The 24,482-nt window shown below is 40.3% G+C and overlaps 1 protein-coding gene across 1 annotated transcript; it reads left to right on the top strand.

Moving 5' to 3' along the window:
- Positions 1-308: 308 nt before the first annotated feature.
- LOC306738009 (integrin alpha-L-like) lies at positions 309-23,242 on the top strand (the record flags this gene model as incomplete). The annotated part of the gene is made up of 31 exons (XM_079219839.1): positions 309-357; positions 10,945-11,062; positions 11,416-11,507; positions 11,635-11,702; positions 11,787-11,901; positions 12,034-12,164; positions 12,260-12,402; positions 12,556-12,703; positions 12,951-13,086; positions 13,204-13,277; positions 13,772-13,889; positions 14,064-14,206; positions 14,516-14,662; positions 15,005-15,202; positions 15,630-15,760; positions 16,496-16,653; positions 16,749-16,915; positions 17,439-17,555; positions 19,078-19,148; positions 19,225-19,366; positions 19,895-19,987; positions 20,145-20,224; positions 20,359-20,439; positions 20,573-20,648; positions 21,820-21,927; positions 22,031-22,072; positions 22,163-22,288; positions 22,379-22,492; positions 22,592-22,624; positions 22,735-22,845; positions 23,023-23,242. The coding sequence occupies 31 exons, from the start codon at positions 309-311 to the stop codon at positions 23,110-23,112; spliced, it is 3,420 nt and encodes a 1,139-aa protein (XP_079075965.1). The 3' UTR covers positions 23,113-23,242.
- Between the last annotated feature and the right edge of the window lie 1,240 nt (positions 23,243-24,482).

The following is a 24,482-nucleotide window of genomic DNA, read 5'->3' as shown; positions in this document are numbered from 1 at the left end:
TGTGTGTGTGTGTGTGTGTGTGTGTGTGTGTGTGTGTCTGACAGGACCCCCACCCCCTGGAATTAGGATGTTTCTGTAGCAGCTACGGAAGCAGTTTGGGAAACACCCACATTTTTCAAACGCAGGAAGTATTGTCACATCTCAAGCAGCAGCAGCAGCAGGAGCAGCAGCAGCAGCAGCAGCAGCAGCAGCAGCAGCAGCAGCAGCAGCAACAGCAGCAGCAGCAGCAGCAGCAGCAGCAGCAGCAACAGCAGCAGCAACAGCAGCAGCAGCAGCATTGCATGTCGAGAGACGAGTGATAAGAAAATATGCATGAGCAGCGTCGCATCTTCCTGCTCACCTACATTGTGGCTGTTGGTAAGATCTTACATTTTGCTACAATTTGAGTAATTTATGAGACAATATTAATTTACAAAAGGAAAGGTAGGATTGTTTTATGTGTGTGGGGAACGACTTGACGGTGATTTGGAGGCTACAACCCTTGAGAGATATTTGATGTTATGTGAGCTCCTTTTGGGAGGGTAAAATTAAATTCAAATAAATAGCATTTTTGTTGGAAGTTGGAATACCTATTAATGTTTGAATTTGTTTACATAAATGTTCACCATCCAGATTTTATCATATTTAATTTATCATATTCAATCATCTAAGTTTCCACACTTAAAATTGAATGAAATAAAAATTAAAAGGTCTGTGCTTTTAAAGAAAAAAAATGTTTTTGACATTTTAAAATGTAATTTTTTAAATGTCTATAAGCAGCACAAACGTATATTTGCCTCAAGATGGTAAAACAAACAACATGTCAGTGAGGTGGGAACAAGCAATTTAAACTAATCTATTCAATCACATAGTTAAGTTATTATAACAATCATCAGGAACCAATTGTTGATTTAATTGATCCTTCTACCTGTAAACATTGATTGGATCATGTATTCTTTATTACACCAGATCTAGGAAAAAACTGTAATGACACGAATTATAAGCTTTATTACACAGAAGAATCACTTTTATATTCCTCTCAACTCGTCCTTGGGAGGAAAACAGTCAGGCGTAGTGTTGCTGCAGGATCAGCCTTGGGAGCGTTCACATATTTCTTATCAGCCAAATTCAGCTATTTATTGTGACGTATTATGGCATTGTTGTGTTCCATGTGGATTCCAAATAAGTTTTATTTAATGTCCAAATTGTGCGCAGTGTCTTCTGATTCAAAGCAATCAGTGAAAGTGGGATTCTAGAACGTAAAAGTCTGTCGGAGGAATGAGGTCTATTGGTCTTTGGCACACTTCCCTGACGTGTGCTGTATCTCAAATAATCACTAAGAATCCCCCGTTCTTTTACATTCCCTTAATTAACAACTAATTTGAATACTTTGATTTAATTTTTCCTAAAAACTTGAAATCCTATAAAGAGATATAAAATGTTCTCAACCGTTTTTATTATCTGTGTTTAAATGTTGCTTTTATTTGCTTTGATGACACCAAATCTTAATGAGCAGTTGAACAAAAATAATTATTATCTGCCTTGAACAATTACCAAAGTATTTACTCTTTTATCACTGTGTTATTTTGATGCCTTTTAGATTGCCATTACTAAAATAACTATACAAAATATGGAACTATCTTTATAATAACCTACATATATGTTCCCCCTTTTGCTAAATTACCTCTGCTAATTTAGCAAAACAATGGAAGAGAGCACTTTGCAATTGTCTGGTCCCTCCATTCATCATTATTAAAACTGCACCAGAAGAGGCCCATCCCTTCACTTTGGGGTAGCCAATGTCTGGAAATACGTCAACATCATCAGTGAAAGATATTTCTGAAGGCACACCTAGTGTTATGAGCTGAAAAGAGAAAACCTAAATAAGCCTTGCTTCTAGCTGCAGCAGCATCTGCAGCATTGCCTGTTGAAAGGGATCAGAAGCGTTAGCGTGAGCATCACATTTCAAACCACAGTCAGTTTTAGGGAGCAGTATGGCTTCTAGCTCAGCGCTCAGACCTGTTCAAAATAAAACAACATAGTTATGTGGCTCTCCATCTGTTGGAGTAAGAAAACAAGTTGCAGGATTAAGGTAGAAAACAGTAGTGAAACAAACACCAGGTCTCTGTTTCCCCCCATAGTCCTGAGTCAAAACCGATGTCATGTAACCGTCCCGTTGGTCAACGCACTGTGTGAACGGTGTGTCCAGTTTAGCTAGTCCAAGTGTCAGAGCACCCAGTAATGCGCGAGGAGTCAGTTCAGGTCAGTTTGTCATGCGCAGAAAGATGTTTACCATGAATCATGGAAGAGAGTAGTGCCTCTCTTTCTGAATAATTTGGGATCCACGATCTATAATAAGACGTCATTTCTAAGAAGCTTATTTGTTGTTTGTTTTTTAGCCACAGCTTGAATCGCCTGTATTCTTTTGGGAGAGAGGGTTTTGACCTCTGCTGTGTTCACATGTCCCAGATGTGAAACTTTAGATAGAGCGAATCGCACTTTTGTGAACGTCGCCTTTCTTACTGTACCGGTCCTCAGTAGCACATGAAGGCCTGAGATCAGAAAGCAGAGTCTGCGTGCGCAGCCAGCCAGCCATGTCCTCCTTCTCCATTCCTGGGCCTCGTGCCAAGGAAACATGTGGAATCTCCCCACGAACAACTCAGCTTGCTTGGGAGACAGAGACAGAAACAGCGGCAGTACTCTTGGTCCAATAAAAGTACCTCATAACCAAACCCTCTATCTCTTCCTCATTCACTCCAAACCACAACTCATCTGTGTTCAGTGCAGTGTAGTGAATGAACTTGCATGTGACTTTCTACACGTGGTGAATGTTGTGAAGCAAAATCAGTCCGCTGTGTCATATTTCATTATTTCATTAAAATATATCTTCTGGTGTGTGTTGTGTTTTTGCCTAATTTCTAATGTGTGTATCGCATGCACAAATTTGTCATAATCTAAATCAGAATTTGCTCACCCTTTTAGCTGAGGCATGTACGTCAAAAGGTCCTTCTCTAGTGTCCCCATCTGATGCCATGCCGCCATACATCGTCAGTTGGGCATTCTCAAGCCTGCGTTGACAAGAATTGATCTTTTCCTCTTCCTTGCTCTGCAGCTTCCAGCTCTTCAGCATGTTCAGCATATGACAGTATGGTGCTCAGGTCTGCAGTCATCCACGTGACACAATTTTCTCTGATCTTTGCTGTCACTTCCAGGTTCATTTTACACAGGAAATGTTCTTTTTAATGGACCTCGTACGGCTCCAGAGGTTTAGCTCCCATTCTGTCTTTTGTTAGTCCACTGTGCTGGTCAAAGGCTATTGTGAGTCTTGCCAGGAAGGCGGCGCATGCCTCCCCCGGTTTCTGCCTCAGTTTTGCAATGTTCGCCAAGCTCATGACCGGAGGAAAAACCTTCCTGCATTCCTCAAGGAGCAGCGCGACAGTATACTTGTACGGCCTATTGTCCTTGTGGTCATGATCTTGGTTGACACTTCGCTTGGTTTGACACTCTGGGTCAAAATATCGGTTGTAAACACCCCCGCAATTTTTTGCTCAGCAGGCGGCGTATCTCTGTCATGGTTGGCCTGTATTCTCCAACAAAAGCGAGAAGACTTTTTCGAATTGGGCCAGATTTATCTTTGTGCTTGTCACGTGAATCATTGCTTCTTCAATCTCTTTTTCTCCCCACGGGAGGAAAACCAGCATGGGAACCTCAAGTCCTGCTACTTCCACCATGGTCATTATCTGCACTTGGGTCTTGACTTGGGGATCCGGGAGGGCCAAGTCGGCAGCGGGTAGGACCTGACTTGCTCCCAATTCCTGCTTTGCATTCCTGAGGGGCTTGTTCAGTTCCTCTTTTCTTCCTGTCTGGTGGTCGGGCGGCTTTTCCTTCCGAGGAGCGTAGGACGGCGAGAGGGAATCCAGATCAGCGTCCACACGACCATTTACCTCGGGCAAATAAGGATACAATTTAGCAGTGCATTCAGTTCCTTCATCCTTTCCCCTTGCTTTATTTTTTTTATCACACTCATTCCTCAATGTTTTCCTTTCCCTTCTCTCTGCTTCCTCTCTCCACATCTCTTTAAACGGGGCACAGTTTTTTCTTTCTTTCTGAGACTTCCTCTCATGTTCTACCGCTTCATCTCTCTCCCTCTGATCCAAACATGCTCTCAGCTGCTCCAATTGTTGTAAACTGAAACTCCCCTTCTCCGGAAACCCCATTTTTACCCATTCTTCCCATTGGTCCACAGTTTGTTTATCCCTCTCCCACATACATTGTATCACCGGAGATAATACTTTGCAAACAGGCTTTACAGGCGGCTAAGGCTGCACAGGCTTCACTCTGCTCCGATTTCTACCCATTTCTCCAACAACAACAAAAACACTATAGTTACTTGTCTACCGAGTTTTCAGAACGATCCTGTGCAATCAGGAAATGACACACAGATCAAACTAAAAAGACCACAAGTACACCGGTTCTACCAACCAACCTCTCTCCAGTCACGGCTTACGGAATTATCCGAACGATCCGGTGCAACACACCAAGCGATCACAACCCAGTGCAACACACCAAGCAATCACAATCCGGTGCAACACGCAAGATCAAACTTATAAAACTACAAGCACACCGGGACACATCTGTCCAGCACCCTATTTGTGCGAGATTCTCCCAGGTTCTCTCTAATTACTTGTTTACGGAATTATCCGAACGATCCGGTGCAACACACAAGATCAAACCTATAAGACTACAAGCATAACAGGACATGCCTGTCCAGCAGCCTATTTGTGCGAGCCTGATTTGCAGCCTTTCCAAGTGTCTGTCACATCACAAATGACTCTCTCTACGGGTGGAATTCTTTTTCCCAACTCAGGATTGGAGCGGTAATCTCAAACTCCGTCCGAGGACAGCCTGTCACATTTCGGGAGGAATCAACTATCTAGTAGTGCGCTTCTGTTGTCCAACGGAGTCCAAATTACACGTCCAATCCCATCCTCGTCGCCAATTGTAATGGAAATTAATTAACCTCATCAATCTCCTTTAGAGAAAACAAATGCGATGTGAAACACATAAATGTCTTTAAGCATTTATTAAACAGAAACATGGAATAATTCAATTGAATGGGCAGAGCTCGTCACCACAGATGGTTCGGAGGACTGACCCAGAAAAATAGTTCAACATGAGTTTTATACATCAACAATTATTATTGAAATGTTTGCCCTTTCCCCCCTCCCCCCTGCTCCTCCTCGCAGTGTCCTCCTAGACAAGCCTTGATGCCTGTCTGGAGGATGTTGTTTAGCTGCGGCCAAGAGAGGCAAGAGTAAGAGGCACAGAAAGAAAACAAAACGAAAAGAACAAAAACAAGACCGACATCCACCTGTTATTGCTTCACACGGATGCCGCTGATTAGGCTGGGTCAAGATGAACTGAACTCTGCTTTCAGAGTACAGCTACACATTTTAGAATAAAGCACTTAAGATACATTTCCACCACAGGTAGCACACCAGATTTTTTGGTGTAGTATATTTTGGCTCGAGAAGAGTTGTGTGACATTTGATAAACTCGTTTGGGTCTGAAAACTAGAAGATTGAAAAACTTTGAAAATCTGAGCTCGCCAGACCTCTGTTGCCCACTCTTCATTTTTGCTCAAGGCCAGGAGCTTGAGAAATAGCTGCTACTGCACTTTCACACACAAATCTCCTATCAAATTGTTGCAAACATTGTAGGAGCTAAATGGGATCACATGTTGTTCCTGGATATGTACACTGGGTGGCGCTGTTCTTTGTTCCTGGGATTATCTATAAATGCAATTGGAGCATGATTGACGGCAGGTGTTTGACCCCAGAAAGGGCAAAGGGTTTTGACCGCTTCGACGGTACTGTTGGGCTTAGAGCAACAAAGCGTTATTAGTCGGCATTCAGGGCCAAATGAATGTTCATCCATGGCATAAAAGAATAAACACGACTGATTCATTACAACGTGTCCGTGGATTACTAAATCAAATCAAAGGAACGCCAAGGGTTCGAGGCACAGCAGGAGCGCGTCAGCCAGGTCTATCCAGAGGGGAAAGCACCTCAGTAGCCCAGATAAGGGACCGGGCTCCTTTAACACTAGTCAAACCCCCTTACCTGGGCTACTGAGGGAACTTTGTTTGGGAAACTTCGGCACGTTTGGGACGTACCGGAGGAGAGTCCAGGACGAGGAGAGCTGTCGAGAGCCGTTTGGATTTCTGGTGTGTGGAGGACGAAGCTACGTCGCTAATGCTACAGCGGCTGTGGAGCACCGGAGCAACGCAATGAGGTAGCGCTCCACTGTTTATGGCCATTTACATTGTGTGCACACATAGCAAGACAATGAACCCAATGCATTGGTTGCCGAAGCGGTCGGGCAGAGACTAAAGACTTTTGCGTTTTACCCAGTGTGGCGGACTATTGACAATTTATTATGGAGAGGCGTGACGCGGCGTTGGACGAGACTCTTGGTACTTGCCAACTCCTCAGCAAGAAAAATCGCTATTGGCTGTCCTAAAAGTCGCTAGAAGTCGCTAAATGACGTCATCGCCTAATTTGCATAATTGTAATGGAAGCTGTAGGAAAAAGGAATATTGTGCTATAGCAATTGTTTTACTCATTAATGACAGCTTGCTTTGGGTGGAACTGTTATAATGTTGCTTTGCCTTTTGAGTGTTTTTTAGTTGGCATGTGTTTATTTATCACACAAAGTTTGACATAAATCTGCTTTACAGTACAGGCAGTATGGCCGTGTATCATCTCCAATAAATGGCTACAGCCAGCCTTTGCATTCAGGGTTTGATTCCACACAAATATTTTTTAGCGTACAGTTAGACTGAGACATGATGACTATATGTTTAGCTGATGTCACAGAGAGGCACACAAAGTGGACAAGGTGACTGAGGTCATTTATTTTAGTGTAACAGTGAAGAAACATTTACATCCAGCCAGGGCGGGATCAGCGGCAGCTTTGCGCATGCGCGATTATTTTTTAGTCTGGACGAGGAGACGTGTGGGTCTCTCCTCTCTGCCGTTACTGCTGCGCGACTCGCTTGGCTAGATACATTGCAAAATGGCAGAAAAGCGAAGTTAGCTAAAGCAACGGACAAAAGAAAAGAGATACAACGTTGTATAGCTAAGGGTGACAAACTCCAGGTACAAGGCGTTCTTAGAGAGTTAATTGAGGTGTGTGTGAGGAAGCAGAATGTATGTATAACTGTCTGTTGAGTGCTAACATGTGAAGAAAGGGAAAAACATGAAATGTGGTTTAAAGCAAAAATGATGTTCAATGATGAATGTGTTGCTGATACAAACATGTGGGTTTCATCCAAGGTGGGAAATGTGTGTGAAAATGGGGAGGGTTGTATTAATCCGGATGACAGTGTTTCCAATATTGCTAGCAAACACTCAAGTCAGAGGAGTAGCAAAAGTGGTAAATCAAGTTCTACCTCTTCTGCGACGATAAAGATGGAGGCAAATAGAGCTGCAATGGTCATTCGCGAGGCAGCTTTAAAGGAAAGCCATGCTTTGGAAGAGCAACAGCTGAGGAGGAAAAGGGAGAAGCTTAATTTGGACAACGAGCTAGCTGCTGCCACCGCTATGTTGGCAGTATTTCAGGCCTCTGATCGGGAAAGTTATTTGCAAGGACCCTCAGATGGCATGGCTTCCTATTTCGAACGGGGAAAAGGGAGTTCATCAACAGCTTAAACCCTATGGCAAAGTAGTACAAGCCAAAAGGAAAGGAGCAAAACAACATGACAAAATTGCAGTTGCCACATGATAAGCTACTGTCAAGGGATGTGCGACCAAAGGAAACGGAGCACCAATTAACAGCTTCACAGTTAAAGGACTAAGAAAGGCATTCCACAAACCACCATCGAATCAGTCAAATTCCGCCTGCAGACTTACTTGGCATCATGCACAGGCAAAATGGAATAACGGCCGCGATGGTGCACCAGCAGCATTCATCATCTCTGCCACCACGAGATATTCCCACATTTGAAGCGAACCTCTACAGTACAAAACCTTTATTAAAGCCTTTGAACAAGGAGTGGAGGAAAAGGCAGGAAGACCGGATTGTTTATATTATTTGGAACAGTTTACAAGAGGACAGCCACGAGAGCTGGTGCGAAGCTGCCAGCATATGGCTCCGGAGCGTGCATATGCAGTGGCTAAGGGTCTTCTCCAAAAACACTTTGGAAATCAGTATAAGATTGCAGCAGCATAGATGGAAAAGGTTTTGTCCTGGCAAGCAATAAAAGATGAATATGGTAAAGCGCTTCAAGCCTATGCCTTGTTCTTGCGTGGTTGCTGCAATGTTATGGAGGAGCTCCAGTGCATGCAGGAACTGGATATGCCTGTAAACATGAGAGCCATTATGTTGAAGTTGCCGTTCAAAATGAGGGAGCAATGGAGGACCACAGCTCATGGGATCATGGAAACCACCAACCACAGGACTCACTTCATGGATCTGGTCGTATTCATTGAGCGTTGTGTCGGAATTCTTTCTGACCCTCTGTTTGGTGACATACAGGACACATCAACCAGTGTTGCCGGGACAAGGTATATATCCAGCAACAGAGTGAGGGGAAACATTGTTGCCGCCACAGTAGCCTCTATGGACTGGCCTGAGAACCAGTGGTGGTGCGTCAATAGAAGGCGCTAGGGCGTGGGAGACCGTAAGCCCCTGTCAACAACCACTTAAGTTAAATGTGATCAAAGCCAATGACATTGTTTCTTATTTCAACGTGATTGGACTATTCGTCGAATCAGAGACTTTTATCATTCCCTCACATCCCATATAGCTCCCACGTATCTACGCGAGCAACATAGCTAGCAGAGACTTTGATTATGTTAGTATGGCGACTGAAAACTCTGTGGTATCTCTACGCGAAACACCTTTCAACCGACGATCAGATTGACAAGAAGAGGCTGAAAGAGTTGGGACCCGAACGTTCGGATTTAAAAATTCAGCAGCAAAGCACTGACCGCGAGAGGACACCCGGAGCTTTTCCTCAAGCTTATATGCTAACCGCAGCTGATCAGCTGGATGCTCAGTGTGGAGCAAAGCAGTGGCTCTGAGCAGCCGAGGAAGCGCCGGGCTATGAAGGAAGATGAGCTTGGAAGGATTGCTGCAGAGGTGAGTGTCAAAATCAGCATATGCCTGTGTTAGAGTTTAATGTTTTATCTTTCCCACAGCAGAACACATGTTGGACATTGTTAGATTTGGGTGGATATCATATCAGACTATAGCTTTATCTAAAATACCAATTCAACACCCTGTGTGTGTGTGTGTGTGTGTGTGTGTGTGTGTGTGTGTGTGTGTGTGTGTGTGTGTGTGTGTGTGCCACCTTACTTACCCAGTTTAAATGTCTTTACAAGTAATGAGGGTGTGGGCACCTCTTTTATTCTGTAAACCTCTGAAATCCAACCCAATGTTTCTTAAACCATTCTGCTCTGAACCTCATGCCCAAAGTTACAGTTTGTTGATAGTTGTTATTGGACAGTGTTGAGCACTGTTTTCTTGAAATAAAGCTTTGTTTTTTAGAATATTCTACTCAAAGCCTCTTTTCTTCTCATTGTGGAGTGCTATTTAAACCGCGCAGCCCAACTGCGCCTCCTGCCCCCAAAAAAAATCACCAGCCGCCACTGCTGAGGACGCTAGGAAACCAACAGCAGATCGCGGGAAGACCGAGAAATCTGAATGCCTTTGCTGTACCCAAAAACACTCATTGGAGGAGTACGAGCATTTCAATGGAAGGAAGCACAAGGAAAAGCTTCACTTTCTGAGGGAACAGGGAGTTTGCTTTGCATGCTCTACTGGCCATCAGGGGGCGACTATCTGGTTACAAAATATGTCTGATTGTATAGACGTCTATGGGAAAATAGCAGCCCACAAACCACTTCTTATATGTAGTCTACGGGTTTTGACACGAGGAAGTGTGCGATTTGCGGCATTCAATTTGATCCTTTTTTAAACTGTCCATCCTGAATCTGACAATGTTTTAGAAGTGCAATGCTAGATCTGTGGAGTTTTCTTTTAAGAATAACACTATAGCAACCACCTTGTGTGTAACAATGTGTGGTTATGTTTAAGGTTTGTAAAATATGATATTCTCAAGTAATATATTCTGGTGTTGATTTGAACCTGATCCGCTCCCTAGTGGATATGTATATTAATGCAAACTATGCAGGTAAGTATGTGAACGATGGCGCTCATGTTGCAGCCACATGTCTACATGTATGAAGTGAGTGCATCATGGTTCCTCTCAGTTACTATGAATGAGCAGGATTAAAGGTGTAAATATACATTTTCAGATTTATTTTGGCATTCTTTTACACACAAGCTACTTTTCCTTTTTTTTTAACTGTATTTATAATTTTTTTTCTCTAAATTTATTCTTGCATGTAAAAACTGAGTCGTGCAGACTTTAACAATTTACTAAATCAATGCATTCTTAATCATTATGAAGAACTAGTGATGAATGCTCAGCAATGTTAGATTACTAGCCAATCTTTGAAATATAACATTATTTCTAAAACAGTGACGCTATTTCATATTTCTCAAATTCAGATTATTTATGCAATTCAAATTAGTTGCCATCTATTTAGATTATGACCGAGTGGGTTTGTTCTCCAATCAGATGATCGGATGTTCGATCCTCGGCTCTGCTAGTCCATGTCGATGTGTCCTTAGGCAAGACACTGAACCCCAAAAATGATCCCGTACGCTGTACCTGCACTGGAGGAAAGAGTGTGAATTGCTAGCTAGTTCTGATGGGCAGGTGGCTCCTTGCACGGTAGCCCCTGCCATCAGTTTATGAATGGATGAGAATGAAAGAATGACATGCATTGTTAAAGTGCTTTGAGTGGTTGAAAGACTAGAGCACTATTTTACAACTCAATTTACTCGTTCCATTTACCAAAACTTGAATATGTGGTATTTTTGCTCCGATTGCAGCCATCCCTGTCTCTTTGACTTTCAACATTGATACGAAAACTCCAGATAACTATACAGGGGAACAAAAGGATTTCTTTGGATACAAAGTGCTTCAATTCATCTCTGGAACAAACAAAGGGTAAGTTTCCATTTGCAGCTCGGTGGTTCAGTTGATATGTGACTAAAATTGTCAAGATCCAGACTACTCATGAAGTTAAAGTGAGCAACTTTCTATCAGTAATGCATGATTTCCTGTTATGTACTTTAATAAGTGTGAGGAAGGTCATTATGGTTTACTTTCTCAGAAGCTCCTGTGAACACTGTGTGGTTCATTATCTTGGCTGATATTGCATCCTGGAACGCAACTTCCTGTTACATTACGAAGATATCATTGTAATGCCCAGCTGTCAACAGCAGAAGCATTTTATTTCCCTTACTTAAAACTGTGGTGTCATGTCAGCCCGGCCACTAACACGGTTAAACACTTCACAGAATAATCGTAACTGCACCACTGCGGCTAAATGGATCTGGGGGCGTGTGTACACCTCACCAAAACAAACAGATCCAGTGCTTCACCCCTGAAGGTATATCATTTATTTATTTTTCAATAAGGAATCGTTTAGTATAAAACAATATAACATACAGTGTCCAACAATGCAAAAATATGAAATGTCAAATTAAATGCTACTGTCGTAGATCTTTCTCTAACAGACACAACAATACCAGTCAAGCACTTTGGCCTGTCGATAGCTGAAGACTCCAAACGCTCCGAATTCACTGTGAGGAAAAATCAAATACAAGTTCTGAGCAAAACAAATCAGTATGATGAATACATTTATTCTGCTTTATATGTTCTGATCTAGGTATGCAGTCCAAGTGTAGTGCAAGAATGCAATGAGAACTCCTATGTGAACGGCGTGTGCTACACCATCACAAATCAACTTCAGCAAATCTCCTCTTTCAGACCTGCTTTCCAAGGTAAACGACACTCGGAGAGTGTAAACTTTTACAACTTTGTGGTTATTACAACTTGTTCTTCGCGCACTGAAATGAAATGTAAATGCCTTTGTCCTGACTAAATATCCTTTTCAATTTGTAACCTTTTTTCAGAATGCACAAAAAAGACAGTGGACCTTGTTTTTCTTTTTGACGGATCACGGAGTATGACAAAAGAAGAGTTCAACAAAAGTAAAGATTTTATCGTGGATATAATGAACAGCCTTAAGAACTCATCAATCAAGGTCCTTGTGCTACTGCAAAATTAAAGCGTTCATAGCACTTGTTTGTTGAATTATATACACATTGAATACCATATGACCCTGTCTGCGTTTTTCAGTTTGCAGCAGTTCAGTTCTCCACTTTTAGTCGAACAGTTTTTGACTTCAACGACTACCAAGCTGGTCGTGATCGCGAAAAACTTAAAAAAGAATTCCATATGTTTGGCCTCACCAACACACATGATGCCCTCAAATTCGTGTTGTAAGTTTAGTTACATTACACAGTTCTCAACTTCTAAATGAATAACATTTAAATAGCAGCTGTTGTTTACAACTATGAGCATCATATGTGTTGAAGTAACAAATGTTAATTTATAGATTTTTTTTTTAATGCTACTTTCACACATTTTTTCAGGGATCGTATCTTGGAAAACCCAGAGGCAGGTGCTTCTCTTGATGCAACTAAAGTTCTGGTACTAATCACGGATGGAAATCCCAGCGATTCAGACTCTGGCATTATTAAAACATTTGATGAGAAAAACATAATTCGCCTTGTAATTGCGGTAAGCTATGATGTGATATAACATGCCATTACTTTATTTATTCAACTAAAACAGTCACACATGCAATGCCTTTAATTACAACTGTATGCAGATAATATACTTCTTCTCATCGTCATACTTCTAGAAAAAGAAAAACATTAAAAAACATTTTTGAGTACAAGATTGTAGAAACTTGTATTGCTGACTTTGTGAGCTGACTTTGGACTCTGGGATACTACTTTTTTTTCAAGATGCATTCTGGTTGCAGGTCAAAGTTTATGACCTGGAAAAATTCAAAGCCATTGCTTCAGAACCAAAAGAAAAAAATGTCTTCAAAATTGAGAACTATGAAGGACTGGAAGGAGTACTGAAAAGCTTTCAGAAGAAAATCTTTAAAATGGAAGGTGATGTTCAATTCAGTTTTTCCCCCACTCATTTTGCAATAATGTTACAAAAATCATTTGTATCTCCCTTGTTTACCTCTGCAATAGCAACATGAAGTGCTAATGGTTTCTGTTTAGGCACCAAAGTGTTTTGGGCAGGCGAAATGACCAAGGAAATGTCTCAGAGTGGATTCAGTGCTGTCTTCTACAACGTGAGTAAAGTCAAAAAGACAAAATCTGGACAGATTCTACACCTCTTACCCATAAATAAAGTCCACAACCACAGTGCTTGCTGAGCATTTAAACATACAGGGTCAGGTGAATAGTATCTTTAAACAGCTAAATTTGATCTGGTTCATAAAACGCATGAAGGGCTAGATACCGTCTTGGAATGCCAATTTGGGCGAATGCAAAGTGAGGGCCCAATGGTCGTACCTCAAAAATATAACTGTGATAATGAAACAACAAAAGTAAATCGGCCATTTGCCATGTACAATATATGTGTGACATCATCTCAATGTTAACGGCTCATAAACCCCTCAATTCAATGTTAACAGTTAAATATAAACAGTTAGCATGGTCTCTGCTTATTTGGTTTCTTTGATTTTTGGATGTCTGTTAGATGATTTATTTTCTGTCACAGTTGATCTCTCTCCTCCCAACATAATTACTGTTGGTAACTCCACTCCTCTCTTCTGTTTCACAGGATACACTGCTTCTGGGTTCAGTGGGATCAAACAGCTGGCGTGGTTCTCTCCAACACCGTCATGAACAAAAAGATACACAAATTGAAGATTCACACATGCAGATGGACTCCTACATGGGTACTGAACATAACGTTGTTTCTTTCTTTTCAGATTACCTGCTTCTTTATTTTTAAAAAAAAGTTTATAGTTGGTTAAAGATGTTGATGCTTAATTTAATTTGAGAAACATATGCCCCAGTAAATGACATCAATCAGTTTCCAATCTGATCATATGTGACTGACACTGTTGCAGGATACTCTATTTCTGTTGGAGAGAAGAATAGCGCTCCTCTATATTTCTCGGGGGCACCAAGATTTGAGCACATAGGACAGGTCGTACTTTTCAAACACAACGGCAAGAACTGGACAGCAGCCCAAAGAATAAATGGGGACCAGGTTGGTAACTGTCTTTTTTTACAAAAATATTTGTAAGCTTAAGGGTGCTATGCTCAGCATGTTTTTGTTACACCATTGGAGCTAGCGTCCTTCACTTTTAGGAAATGTCTCATGATGATGTTTTCTGTGGTTGTTTTCTGTGGTTGCAGAAAAGAAACCAAACCACTTCCTTGCACTTGCACAACCTAGTTTTGTTTTAAGAAAAACTGTGAAGAAAAAAAAAACATTGATACAGGACATGTAGACTTAAAAAAAATGGGAACGGCATATAATTGTTTATAATTTAAATTGTATCAACTTTTTTTTCAGATTGGTTCCTACTTTGGTGCAGAGCTGTGCTCAGTAGATGTCAACTCAGATGGTAACACAGACTTCTTGCTGGTGGGAGCTCCACTGTTTTACCAGCCTAAGGAGAAGAGAGAAGGCCAGATCTACATATACACACTGACTGATGAGGTGGGCTGAGATAAAAGACTACGATGTGATTGACCACTCGCTACTACAACGTTGTACAATCTGGGAGTTCACCATGTTTTGGTCTGACAACCTTATTACTTTCACAGTGTGTTAATGTGAGTTAATTGTAACATTTTGGTCCTGAACAATGTCTTGTTCGGCATTAGGTTGTACTAAGCTCCAACCTCTTGTCACTTCCTGTTCCCAAACCCCCAACCTCCAAAAAACATAGTCCTCAAACCAATAGGGGAGGTCATAGTTCAGAATCTGTGTTTGAGTCTTAATAAGCTAATACATGCAGTATTCTCTTAATCAATGAATATATGTTCTTATTTCCAACAGATGCAACTGAAACATGAACTGAATGTGACTGTACCATCCATGGGGAGATTTGGCTCCACCATATCCAGTCTTGCAGATTTAAATGGAGATGGACTACGAGACGTGGCTGTTGGAGCCCCCCTTGAGAATGATAACGCGGGGACTGTGTACATCTACCTGGGTGACAGACACAGAGGGATACGCAGCACTTTCAGCCAGGTGAGACAAAGAAAACCTTTTTTTGGGGGGGGATGAAGGTAGTTGGCCCTATACATTAAGAAAACAGCCACACATTTGGTGAATGTTCACTCTGCATAGAGCAGGAGTTTCCTCTCTACCGTCTACGTCTAAATACCTAAAATGCCCCATAAAATAAAATGAATAGTGCATCAACATCATGAGGGTTAGACAAATTAGTGTGTTTGCCACATGAGACTGAAACAGTTTTTTGAATAAAAACTAACAAAGAAATCCTTTAAATAATATGGCTGAGTAGAGGATACAATTGTCATCACGGTATTTTTAGTGATTTTAAAAACCTGTATCTGTCTCGATTAAAATAACTAAACACACAGCATATAGACCCCACCCACTCAGCAATGAATGCCTTTCCATGTGTGTGCAAATCATGTTCATGTTATTCCAGAGAATCATGGGACAGAAAATAATACCTGGGCTGAGATTCTTTGGACAAGCCATTGATGGGGACATTGACCTCGGAGAGGACGGACTCCCAGATATTGTTATCGGATCACAGGGCACTGCAGTTGTCTTAAGGTATGGACACTGTGAACATTGTATGTGCAATTGCAAACTCCTTCTCTCTCAAAGCCCGTCTACATCTCAATGCTGAGTTTTAACAACAAAAGCACCATGAGACAATGCACGAAACAGAACAATCATCATGTGCTGTTAATGGTCTAGGTCAGGGGTCTCAAACTGGCGGCCCTTCTTTTTTCATGTTTTAATTTTTTTTTTCTTCATATAAATTCAAACTACCCTTAATATACAATTGAAATAAAATAAAAAAAATATATATTAAAATGTTCTATTTAGTTTGGCTCAAAATAATGGCAAAGGTCAAAGGCACATGACCGGGCAGTTTTGGATAAGAAGAGAGCAGGTTATGCGGGGCAGCTGTTTGCAGACCCCTTCTCAGCGGATGTGGAGAGTGTTCCAAGTATATTGCATGTACTCAAAGCTGACCTCGATCAGGGCCAATGTGGCTCAGCTGCCAGGTGTATGGCAAGAAATAGAATGTAGTACAAATGTATTCAGGGGTTGCATTTGTTGGTTCGGTGCAATGTTTCAATAAGTTATTTTAAAAAATCAAATATGTTTGCACTGTTAAAAGCTAATATAAAAATGGATAGAAACTGCTGGTTGCCTTTTTTGGTTACCAAAATATGTTATTAATTTAAAAGTAAATAAATAAGTACATTTTCAAAAATATTGCGCTTTCTGTGTGGCCCTGTGCAAAGTCTGATTATCTTTTTGATGAATTTATTTCAGGTCCAGGCCCATCTTTAATGTCAATGCCCGTCTGTTTTTTCTACCGAATGAGATAAGTACTGACAAAATTGACTGCCTGGAGAAGACGGATGAAACTTTACCAATGGTTACCCTGACAGCCTGCTTTGAAATGGTAGAAACAACAAAGAGCAAACCAGGTACGGGCCTGACCCAATAATGGGCTTTATTAGCAGCTGCTGACACATCACACCCTATCAATATCTTAACCCTGATGTATGTCTGATGTTTGCAGCAGCAATGAGCTCCGGCCTGAACATCTCGTACATGCTCCATGTGGATCCAATGAGACCAACATTTCGAGGTTTCTTCAGTCAAACCAACACAAAATCTAGAAATCTTAACTCCGTCTACGAGCTGAGGGACGAAGATACTTGCTTCAACTACTCTGTCTACATGCCAGTATGGAGATTAATTGATAATATTCACCTTCACATATACAGCTATGACCAACTGTACATCTATAAATGTCACCAATGTCTCTATACCTCAGATAGTTTGTGGATTTAAAGTGTTGTGTGGGTTACAACAGTGGTGGGCCGCCAGGGCCTTTTAAGCCGTCTCTGCTGGCCTAAACAGAATCACAAAGTTGTAGCTTTTTTATAAATATATTTTTATTTTTTATAATTAAAAGTTATAGCTATTTTATAATGTAATTGTTTTTCACAAATACACTACATGTATTATAATTATGTTTCCCTATTAGCTTATTTTCTCATTGCACAGCTGTCTTCATCTGTTCCTCTACTCCTTCAGGCCTCTGGTATGGCTCGGCTTGGGAGCTTGAGATGCTGACAGTTATAATAATAATGATCATAATACACTAATTCATTATTCTGTCTGTTAGTCTAATGTTGAAACCAAATTTTCTCAAATGAACTGTCTGCTTTTTGTCTGAAACAGATTATGTGTTTTTTTCTTGCAGAAATGTGTGAAAGACACATTATCCCCCATCAGCATCAAATTAAACTTTTCCCAAGTTGACGATGAGAGTGCGAGTGCCGTCCTGAATATGGACAGCAAAATGCAGGCTGTTATTGAGGTATGTACAGTGACTTCAGTAAAAGGCTGCAGGCCGTCAAATTCATTTGAATCATTGCTGATTTTTCTTTTTCCATGTGCCCAAATCAACCTGTAAGACATTTGTGAATACATAAAGAAAAGGATCTAGAAGGTGGAATGGAATTCTGTTTTACAGATGCAACTATGACTTTTGTAAATTTGTCTTTTGTTTTACTTTTCCAAGTCGGAATTTACCTTTGACACAGACAGCAAAGACCTTGAGGATATATTTGTTACTAAATATCTGAATTAACCAAACCGTGGTATTTTTCCAGGCTAGCTAGACACTTAAACTGTACAACTTTTGTATCTTTTTTGTTGTTGTTGTTATATTGACATGGAATTTGTTCCGACTGAAGATGCACATTTTCAAACACCAATATGAATAAGCTATACTAAACTGTATATCAAGCTTTTGGTTACACAGGCAATACTTTTTACTTGAGTTGATAGCCATTATATAATGTTTACCATGTTTACCATCTTAATCTTTTCAAAGTTATTACAATTCCTTTGGTGTTTGATGTTGCTACCAATCCATAATCCATAAATTGTTGTTGACACATTTCACTCTCACTAGTTTAGGGGTCTCAAACTCAATTTGGCTTGGGGTAACCGCTGGTATTGTGATCTCATAGGAGGGCCACACAGAAAGCGCAATATTTTTGAAAGTTTACTTATTTATTTACTTTGACATTAATAACATATTAACGAGCAGTTTTTATTCATTTTTATATTTGAACAGTGCAAACATATTAGATTTTTTTAAATAGCTTATTGAAACATTGCACCAAACCAACAAATGCAACCCCTGAATATGTTTGTACTTCTTGCCAGACACCTGGCAGCGCTTACACAGCTGAGCCACATTGGCCCTGATCGAGGCCTCAGTGGAAACCCTGAGTACAGCTTCACGATAGGCGTCACTAAGCCTGGACCTGTACTTGCATTTATTAAAGTTCATAGTCGAGAAAGGTTTCTCACACAGATATGTGCTTCCAAAAAGGCACATTACCCAAATTTAGTTTTTTATTTCAATTGTATATTAAGGGGGAGTTTGAATTTATATGGAGAAGAAAAGAAAAAAATTGTCGCCCGGAAATATGATAATTTTAGCATTATGTAGTGGGCCGTTGGGAGGGGGGCCGCAGGCCGCCAGTTTGAGACCCCTGCACTAGATGAATAATCAGAAGCTAGAAGTCTTTCAAATCACTTCTCTGATTAATTATAACATCTGTGCACAACTTCATGGTAATACACCCAGAATTTGTTGAGATATTTTAGTTGTGGCCACGGTGGAGGGCGGTAAATTACAATTGCCAGCCTTAGGGCCTGGCATGGCTGAAAACTGGCACAATAACTGTCTGTGACTAATAGTAAGTTTGTCTGGTAACAAGGTCAGGTTAGTTTATTAAAGGAATCCTGTGATGTTGATGCCATTGTTTTCTGGCTTGCTCTGTGTTTTCAAGAATGAAATGAACAGACATATCCTTTTATTACAGATTCCCTTTGAAAAACTTGATAGAAAGAATGACACCTGTATTGCCGAACTTGACGTGGATTTCAACTTCACGTATGTATAAATTATAAACATAGCACACAACTGTAATATTAACATCACATGCCCAAATGTACTCTCTTTCTGTTAGGACTCCAACATTATTGGTGACAGAAGAGAACTACTTCAACGTGGTTGTTGAACTGTCCAATCATGGGGATGACTCCTACAACACCAGCCTAACAATGCACTATCCCATAGGCCTCTCCTTCTCTAGGATGACTTTTATAAAGGTAACTTAAAAGTGTAACTTTTTAATATACACCTGTACACCTGCTTGTTAAAGAGGACTGCCTCAAGTGACATCACTTGAGGCAGTGAGTCATTCTCAGTTGGGGGCTGAAGTAAACAATTCTTCACATCTGGGTGATGTCAACTCAGATGGTGGGTGTTTAGAGTTGGAAAGAAGTGCGCTGTGGCTTGCTCCCTAGCTCTGGTTAAAAGGTGATTTAACCGCTTGGCTGAATCTTGTATATTATTGCCCTACAGTTGGTTAGCAGTTAGGCTTTTTTTTAACTGGTAACTGTCCTTTTAGATTATATGGACCCAGTAGTAGTACAATAATTGAAACCCATTCAGGATGTGTGGGTTGTCAGAAGTGTTACTGATCACAAAATCTGTGAGAACAAATGTTTGAAATCTTTAGACTTGCCTTAAACTAAAACACACCTACTCATGTCCACACAAACGTCACAGCATTGAATTCAAACTAAAAGCTTTTATTCCAGCTCTCTCAGTTCACATGTGTTTTCCTAAAACAGAGACCAACAATGCACAGCTGCCACGATCTCGAGGGAGTATTTGACAAAACTATATGTGGCATCAGCCGTCCTGTGTTTCGCAGCAGATCAGCAGTGAGTCACATTGCAACCGGACAGAAGTTTCAGAAATCAAGAACTGTGCCAACTGCCTGAACCTGTGACATTTACAACCTTTGCAACTTCTCTCATTTCAATATGTTCTCTTTCTCTTTCACTCACATCAAACATCATCATCTTTTTTTCTGTGAAGGCAACATTCATGACTTCTTTCCACATCATGAACAAGTACGAATGGGATGACACAATTACCCTGAACATTACTGGTGAAAGGTAGCGGCCTTCTCATACAATCTAACACACAGACCGAAGCCAAACCTGGTCTATGTGTTACTAAAATATTATTGATTACTGTCATGACATATTTACTGTTTAATGTTCACAAGACATGCTTTTTACATCCTCAGTGATAATACAAACTCCAGCAGAATCGCTTTCCTGAGCAAAAGCATCCCAGTGCAATTTGAAATTAAAATGGCAGTAATGGTGTAAGTGTCTCTATTCACATTTTGGAACTGTAGTTCTTGTATAGGCCTAGTCATTTTTACATTTTTATTCCAGTCAGTGGTTATATTGTCCTACAGCCACCTGCATGTTGTGATTATCTTGTACACTTTTCAGGAAAGAAGACCTTATCAACTATCTGAACTTCACAACAGAGGACACTGGACCTAAACAAATAGTTGCTATATACAAGGTGAGGCAGTAAATTACTGATTAAAAAATAACCAATCGAAGCTAATATTAACTAATCATTAAGTAGCTCATTGATTAAGTTGCAATTTCAGACCTGCCATTGCCGATTATTTGGCTACACATGAACATGAACACATCGAACACAACATTGACACATCATCCCGATTCCCCGTAAAGATTTTGGGGAACTCGTTAGCGCAGCATACAGTTGCCTATTTACACATCCAGCAGAAACAAAGCAAAAGTAGTATTCATTTAAAAGGTTGTGTTTCAGTTCACTACTTTAGTTGAATATTCTCTCTCCTTTTTGCCTAGTTTTTGATTTTCCCAACGCCAAGGTGAATTAGTTGCTAAATATTCACCAGCTAGCTGCTAACTGTGGTGTTTAGTGGTGAGCAGGTAGTGTGCAATGCAGTACAGGGTTTGAATGGACTAAACCACTTTCGGCCCGCCAGGTAATTTTATGTGGCCCGCGATGGCTTCACGGACCGTTTTCAGTGAATCGCGGACCTTTGCATGTGCTTTTATTTTGAAGGCGTTTTTTTTTTTTTTTTTTATGCAGAGGAATGCCATCAATTCACACTCGCGTGAGATTACACGTTGGACTATTTGTGATAGTTTGCTTTATTCCAAACCTTTTTTATTTCATGTTTGTGCATGAAAACACTGAGCCTTAAAAAAAAAGGCTGAAGTTATAAAATGATTATGTGTGTTGTATTACCTCGTGTCCTTAAGATCCACTTTTGGGTTTTTAATTGAGTGTAAAAGGGAATATTTCAAACTTTTTTTTTTTGTGGTGGCATACTGTGATATTCTGTACTTTCTCAGGTTCAAACTGCACCATATCATTAAATTAATTTGAGAAGTTAAACACTACACTTGAATAAACAATAATCTAATACAAAGACAGTTATTTAACATTATGTTCGGGAGTAGTTAAATTTATAGTGTTACAGTTACAACCGGCCCTTTGAGGACGACCATGATGCTGATGTGGCCCGGGGTGAAAATGAGTTTGACACCCCTGGACTAAACAAATGAGACATAACATGCTACTTGAGGCCTGCATGGTGGTGTAGTGGCGAGCACTGTTGTTTCACAGCAAGATGGTTTAATTCCCCAAATGTCAACTATTCTTTTAAAATGGAGCAAATGCCTCCTTCTCTTTGCAGATACAAAATCTTGGTTTCAAGAACTTTCCTGTCAACGTGTCCCTGTTCTTCCCAACTAAACTGGAACATAACTTTGAAATGACAAACTATCAAGTCTCTGTCCAGCAGGTAAGTCAGCGACTGACAGAGCGCTACTTTTACGTGGTTATACTGCTGCTTTGTATAGAATTACAAATCCTTAATGTGTCCTTAATTACCTTCTTTTTTTAAGAACAAAACTCACTGCACAGGCATTAATGATACAAAATCTGAAGTAAGTAAAACATATTTAGTATCAAAATATTCTAACTGAACATGTTGTGGAATTACAAACCCCTAATAAAGTCAACTTACTGTGTTACAGTACTGTTCGCCAGAAAAATATTGTAAAATCATAATGTGTGACAGTTTCATTCTGGAGAAAGAATCACCCACTGAGTTTACATTGTCAGGAGACGTACAATTCAGAGATCTCAAACAGCATGCAGCGGTACGTAGCAGCAAACACAGACAGAATGCATACATACATACCATTGAAAGTGGTGAATATATCATAAATTGACATACTTTTACTTCGCAGAATATTGCCTTTCTTAAACGATATACTGGAGATGGCGGAGAGGTTCAATTTAAAAACTTTATACATGTCAACTATGACAAGCAACGATATGTGCTGGACTCTCATAAACAACAGGTATGTTCACATTTGACCACAGTTATGCCACTTGAAAGATATTGCTTTTTCAGGATAATTTATTGTATACATTAATCAAATACATATTGTTTTACGCAGGGGAAGTCCGACAAAGATCCAACAGTGAAATGGGTACATTCAGTCGACACATGAACAGCCAAAACTCTTTTATCTACATTTTAGATCATCATTCACATATATAGAGGCCCCACTTTGAACACTTGTATTTTCTCTGGCAACAGGCTGATGTTCGGGTTGAGTTCATAATGCTCCCGGATCAACTGCTGATCATGTTAACTGGAATTGGACTGGGACTGTTGCTTCTGATCATCATCACTGTCATCATGTTTAAGGTGAGAGTTGACTTTCTATTTGAATTCCAAACCACAATACAAGAAAAAGCTTCAATCCAAGACAAACTTCTAGCTGTTGCTTGATTGTTAGTAAATGATCCAAAAACATTTCACTATACATTTCTGCTGCAAAATCTGTGGCATTTGCTCTAATGATATTCTCGTCTCTGTCCTAAGTTGGGCTGCTTTAAGAGGAAAACGCTTGAGTATTATCAAGAGCAGGAGGACGACGCTGATCTCCTGTCATCACACCAAACACTGGCTTAGTGGTGGTGACGTGAAGTAATGCGAGCATGGTGCAATTCATTTTTAGCCTACTGTTAGCTTTTTAATTCTGCCAATTGCTTAAAAACATCATAAAAATGGAGTTCACTTGTGACGATTTTCTTTCTGAACAAAATGTGGAAGTGTAACTTGTGTTTGCCATTCTGTTTTGGTCTTTTTCACTGCGATGCTAACTTCTGGTATGGCCTGCAAAAATACAAAATGTTTGGCTTTCTTGCTGAGCGTTAGTGATACCTTTCATGTGTGTTAAATATTGAACTGGAGCCAGGAGATTATTAGCTTTCTCCGGTGCTGTCAGCTACATCTTAGTCTTCCTAAGCAAGTAGTGTTTGTTCAGTTATAATTGAGGTGGCTAAGTATGACACTTTAGTCACGTGGTAACTCCTGTTCTGGTATCAGGGGACATTAAAACCCTTAAAACAAGGTTCCCCCGGGAAAAAAACTTGCATGATGTATTTCATTAAATGCAATAACTGTGTAAAAGAATGCTGAACATTGAATGAACTGAATGAACACCAGAACAATCAGCTGTCTGTGAATGTGGTCACGCAGCATCGACTGGTAAAACATTAAGGTCAGTGACCAGGGTTCAGGTGAAGGAGAGAGAGAAAGATCATTCACACGAGGTCATTCATATCAGGCGCCACAGACTTTTTACAGAGACAAGGATTACAATCTCCCCTCCGTACGCACATCCATTGTTGTTTCGAGCCAAATGTATAAAAATTGACATTTCATGTGTTGAAAATGGCTTAACTAGGCATGTTTTAAATCAGCCCTGAACCTCTCAATCCCCCCCCCTCCATTGTAATACACTGTAACTGTACACAACCATAGCATTTATTGAGCAAATGTGAGTTCTACTTGTATTATAGCTGACTGCTTCTTAAAATGTATAACTGTTAGATCATTTGAGTGAATACAGTGGTAAGTTCAATGCATTGCATAATAATTAGGGAGCCTGCAAAACATAGCTTTTATAAGCAGCAGTTATTGTGTTTGTATCACTTTACAATAAAGTACAATAATTGTGTCTACAGTTACTAAGGAACGAGTGAGGAGGAAAGCAATAGAAACTGTTGCCTCTGTCCAGAGGAGGAGCAGCTTAAGGGGTTTGTTTCACAATAATCAAACTTTGTCTTTGAATGTTGTGTTTACAAAAAGTAAGCGACAATTCCTGGAAAGTATACTTTCAAATAACTTACTCAACAACATTTTACATTTCAGGCCACAGGGGGGAAAAAAAGGTTTTTATTAACAATTGTCATAAATTGCCAGCAAGATTGTACTTTGAGTTTAAATACTTTGGCCTTCCATTGTGGTATCTGTACATTGTTTATTTATATATATAT

This window comes from Taurulus bubalis (assembly GCF_910589615.1).
Source record: "Taurulus bubalis genome assembly, chromosome: 6".
NCBI lineage: Eukaryota > Metazoa > Chordata > Actinopteri > Perciformes > Cottidae > Taurulus > Taurulus bubalis.
Note: the sequence above shows the minus strand (reverse complement) of the source record. Positions and strands in the feature narration are given on the sequence as shown.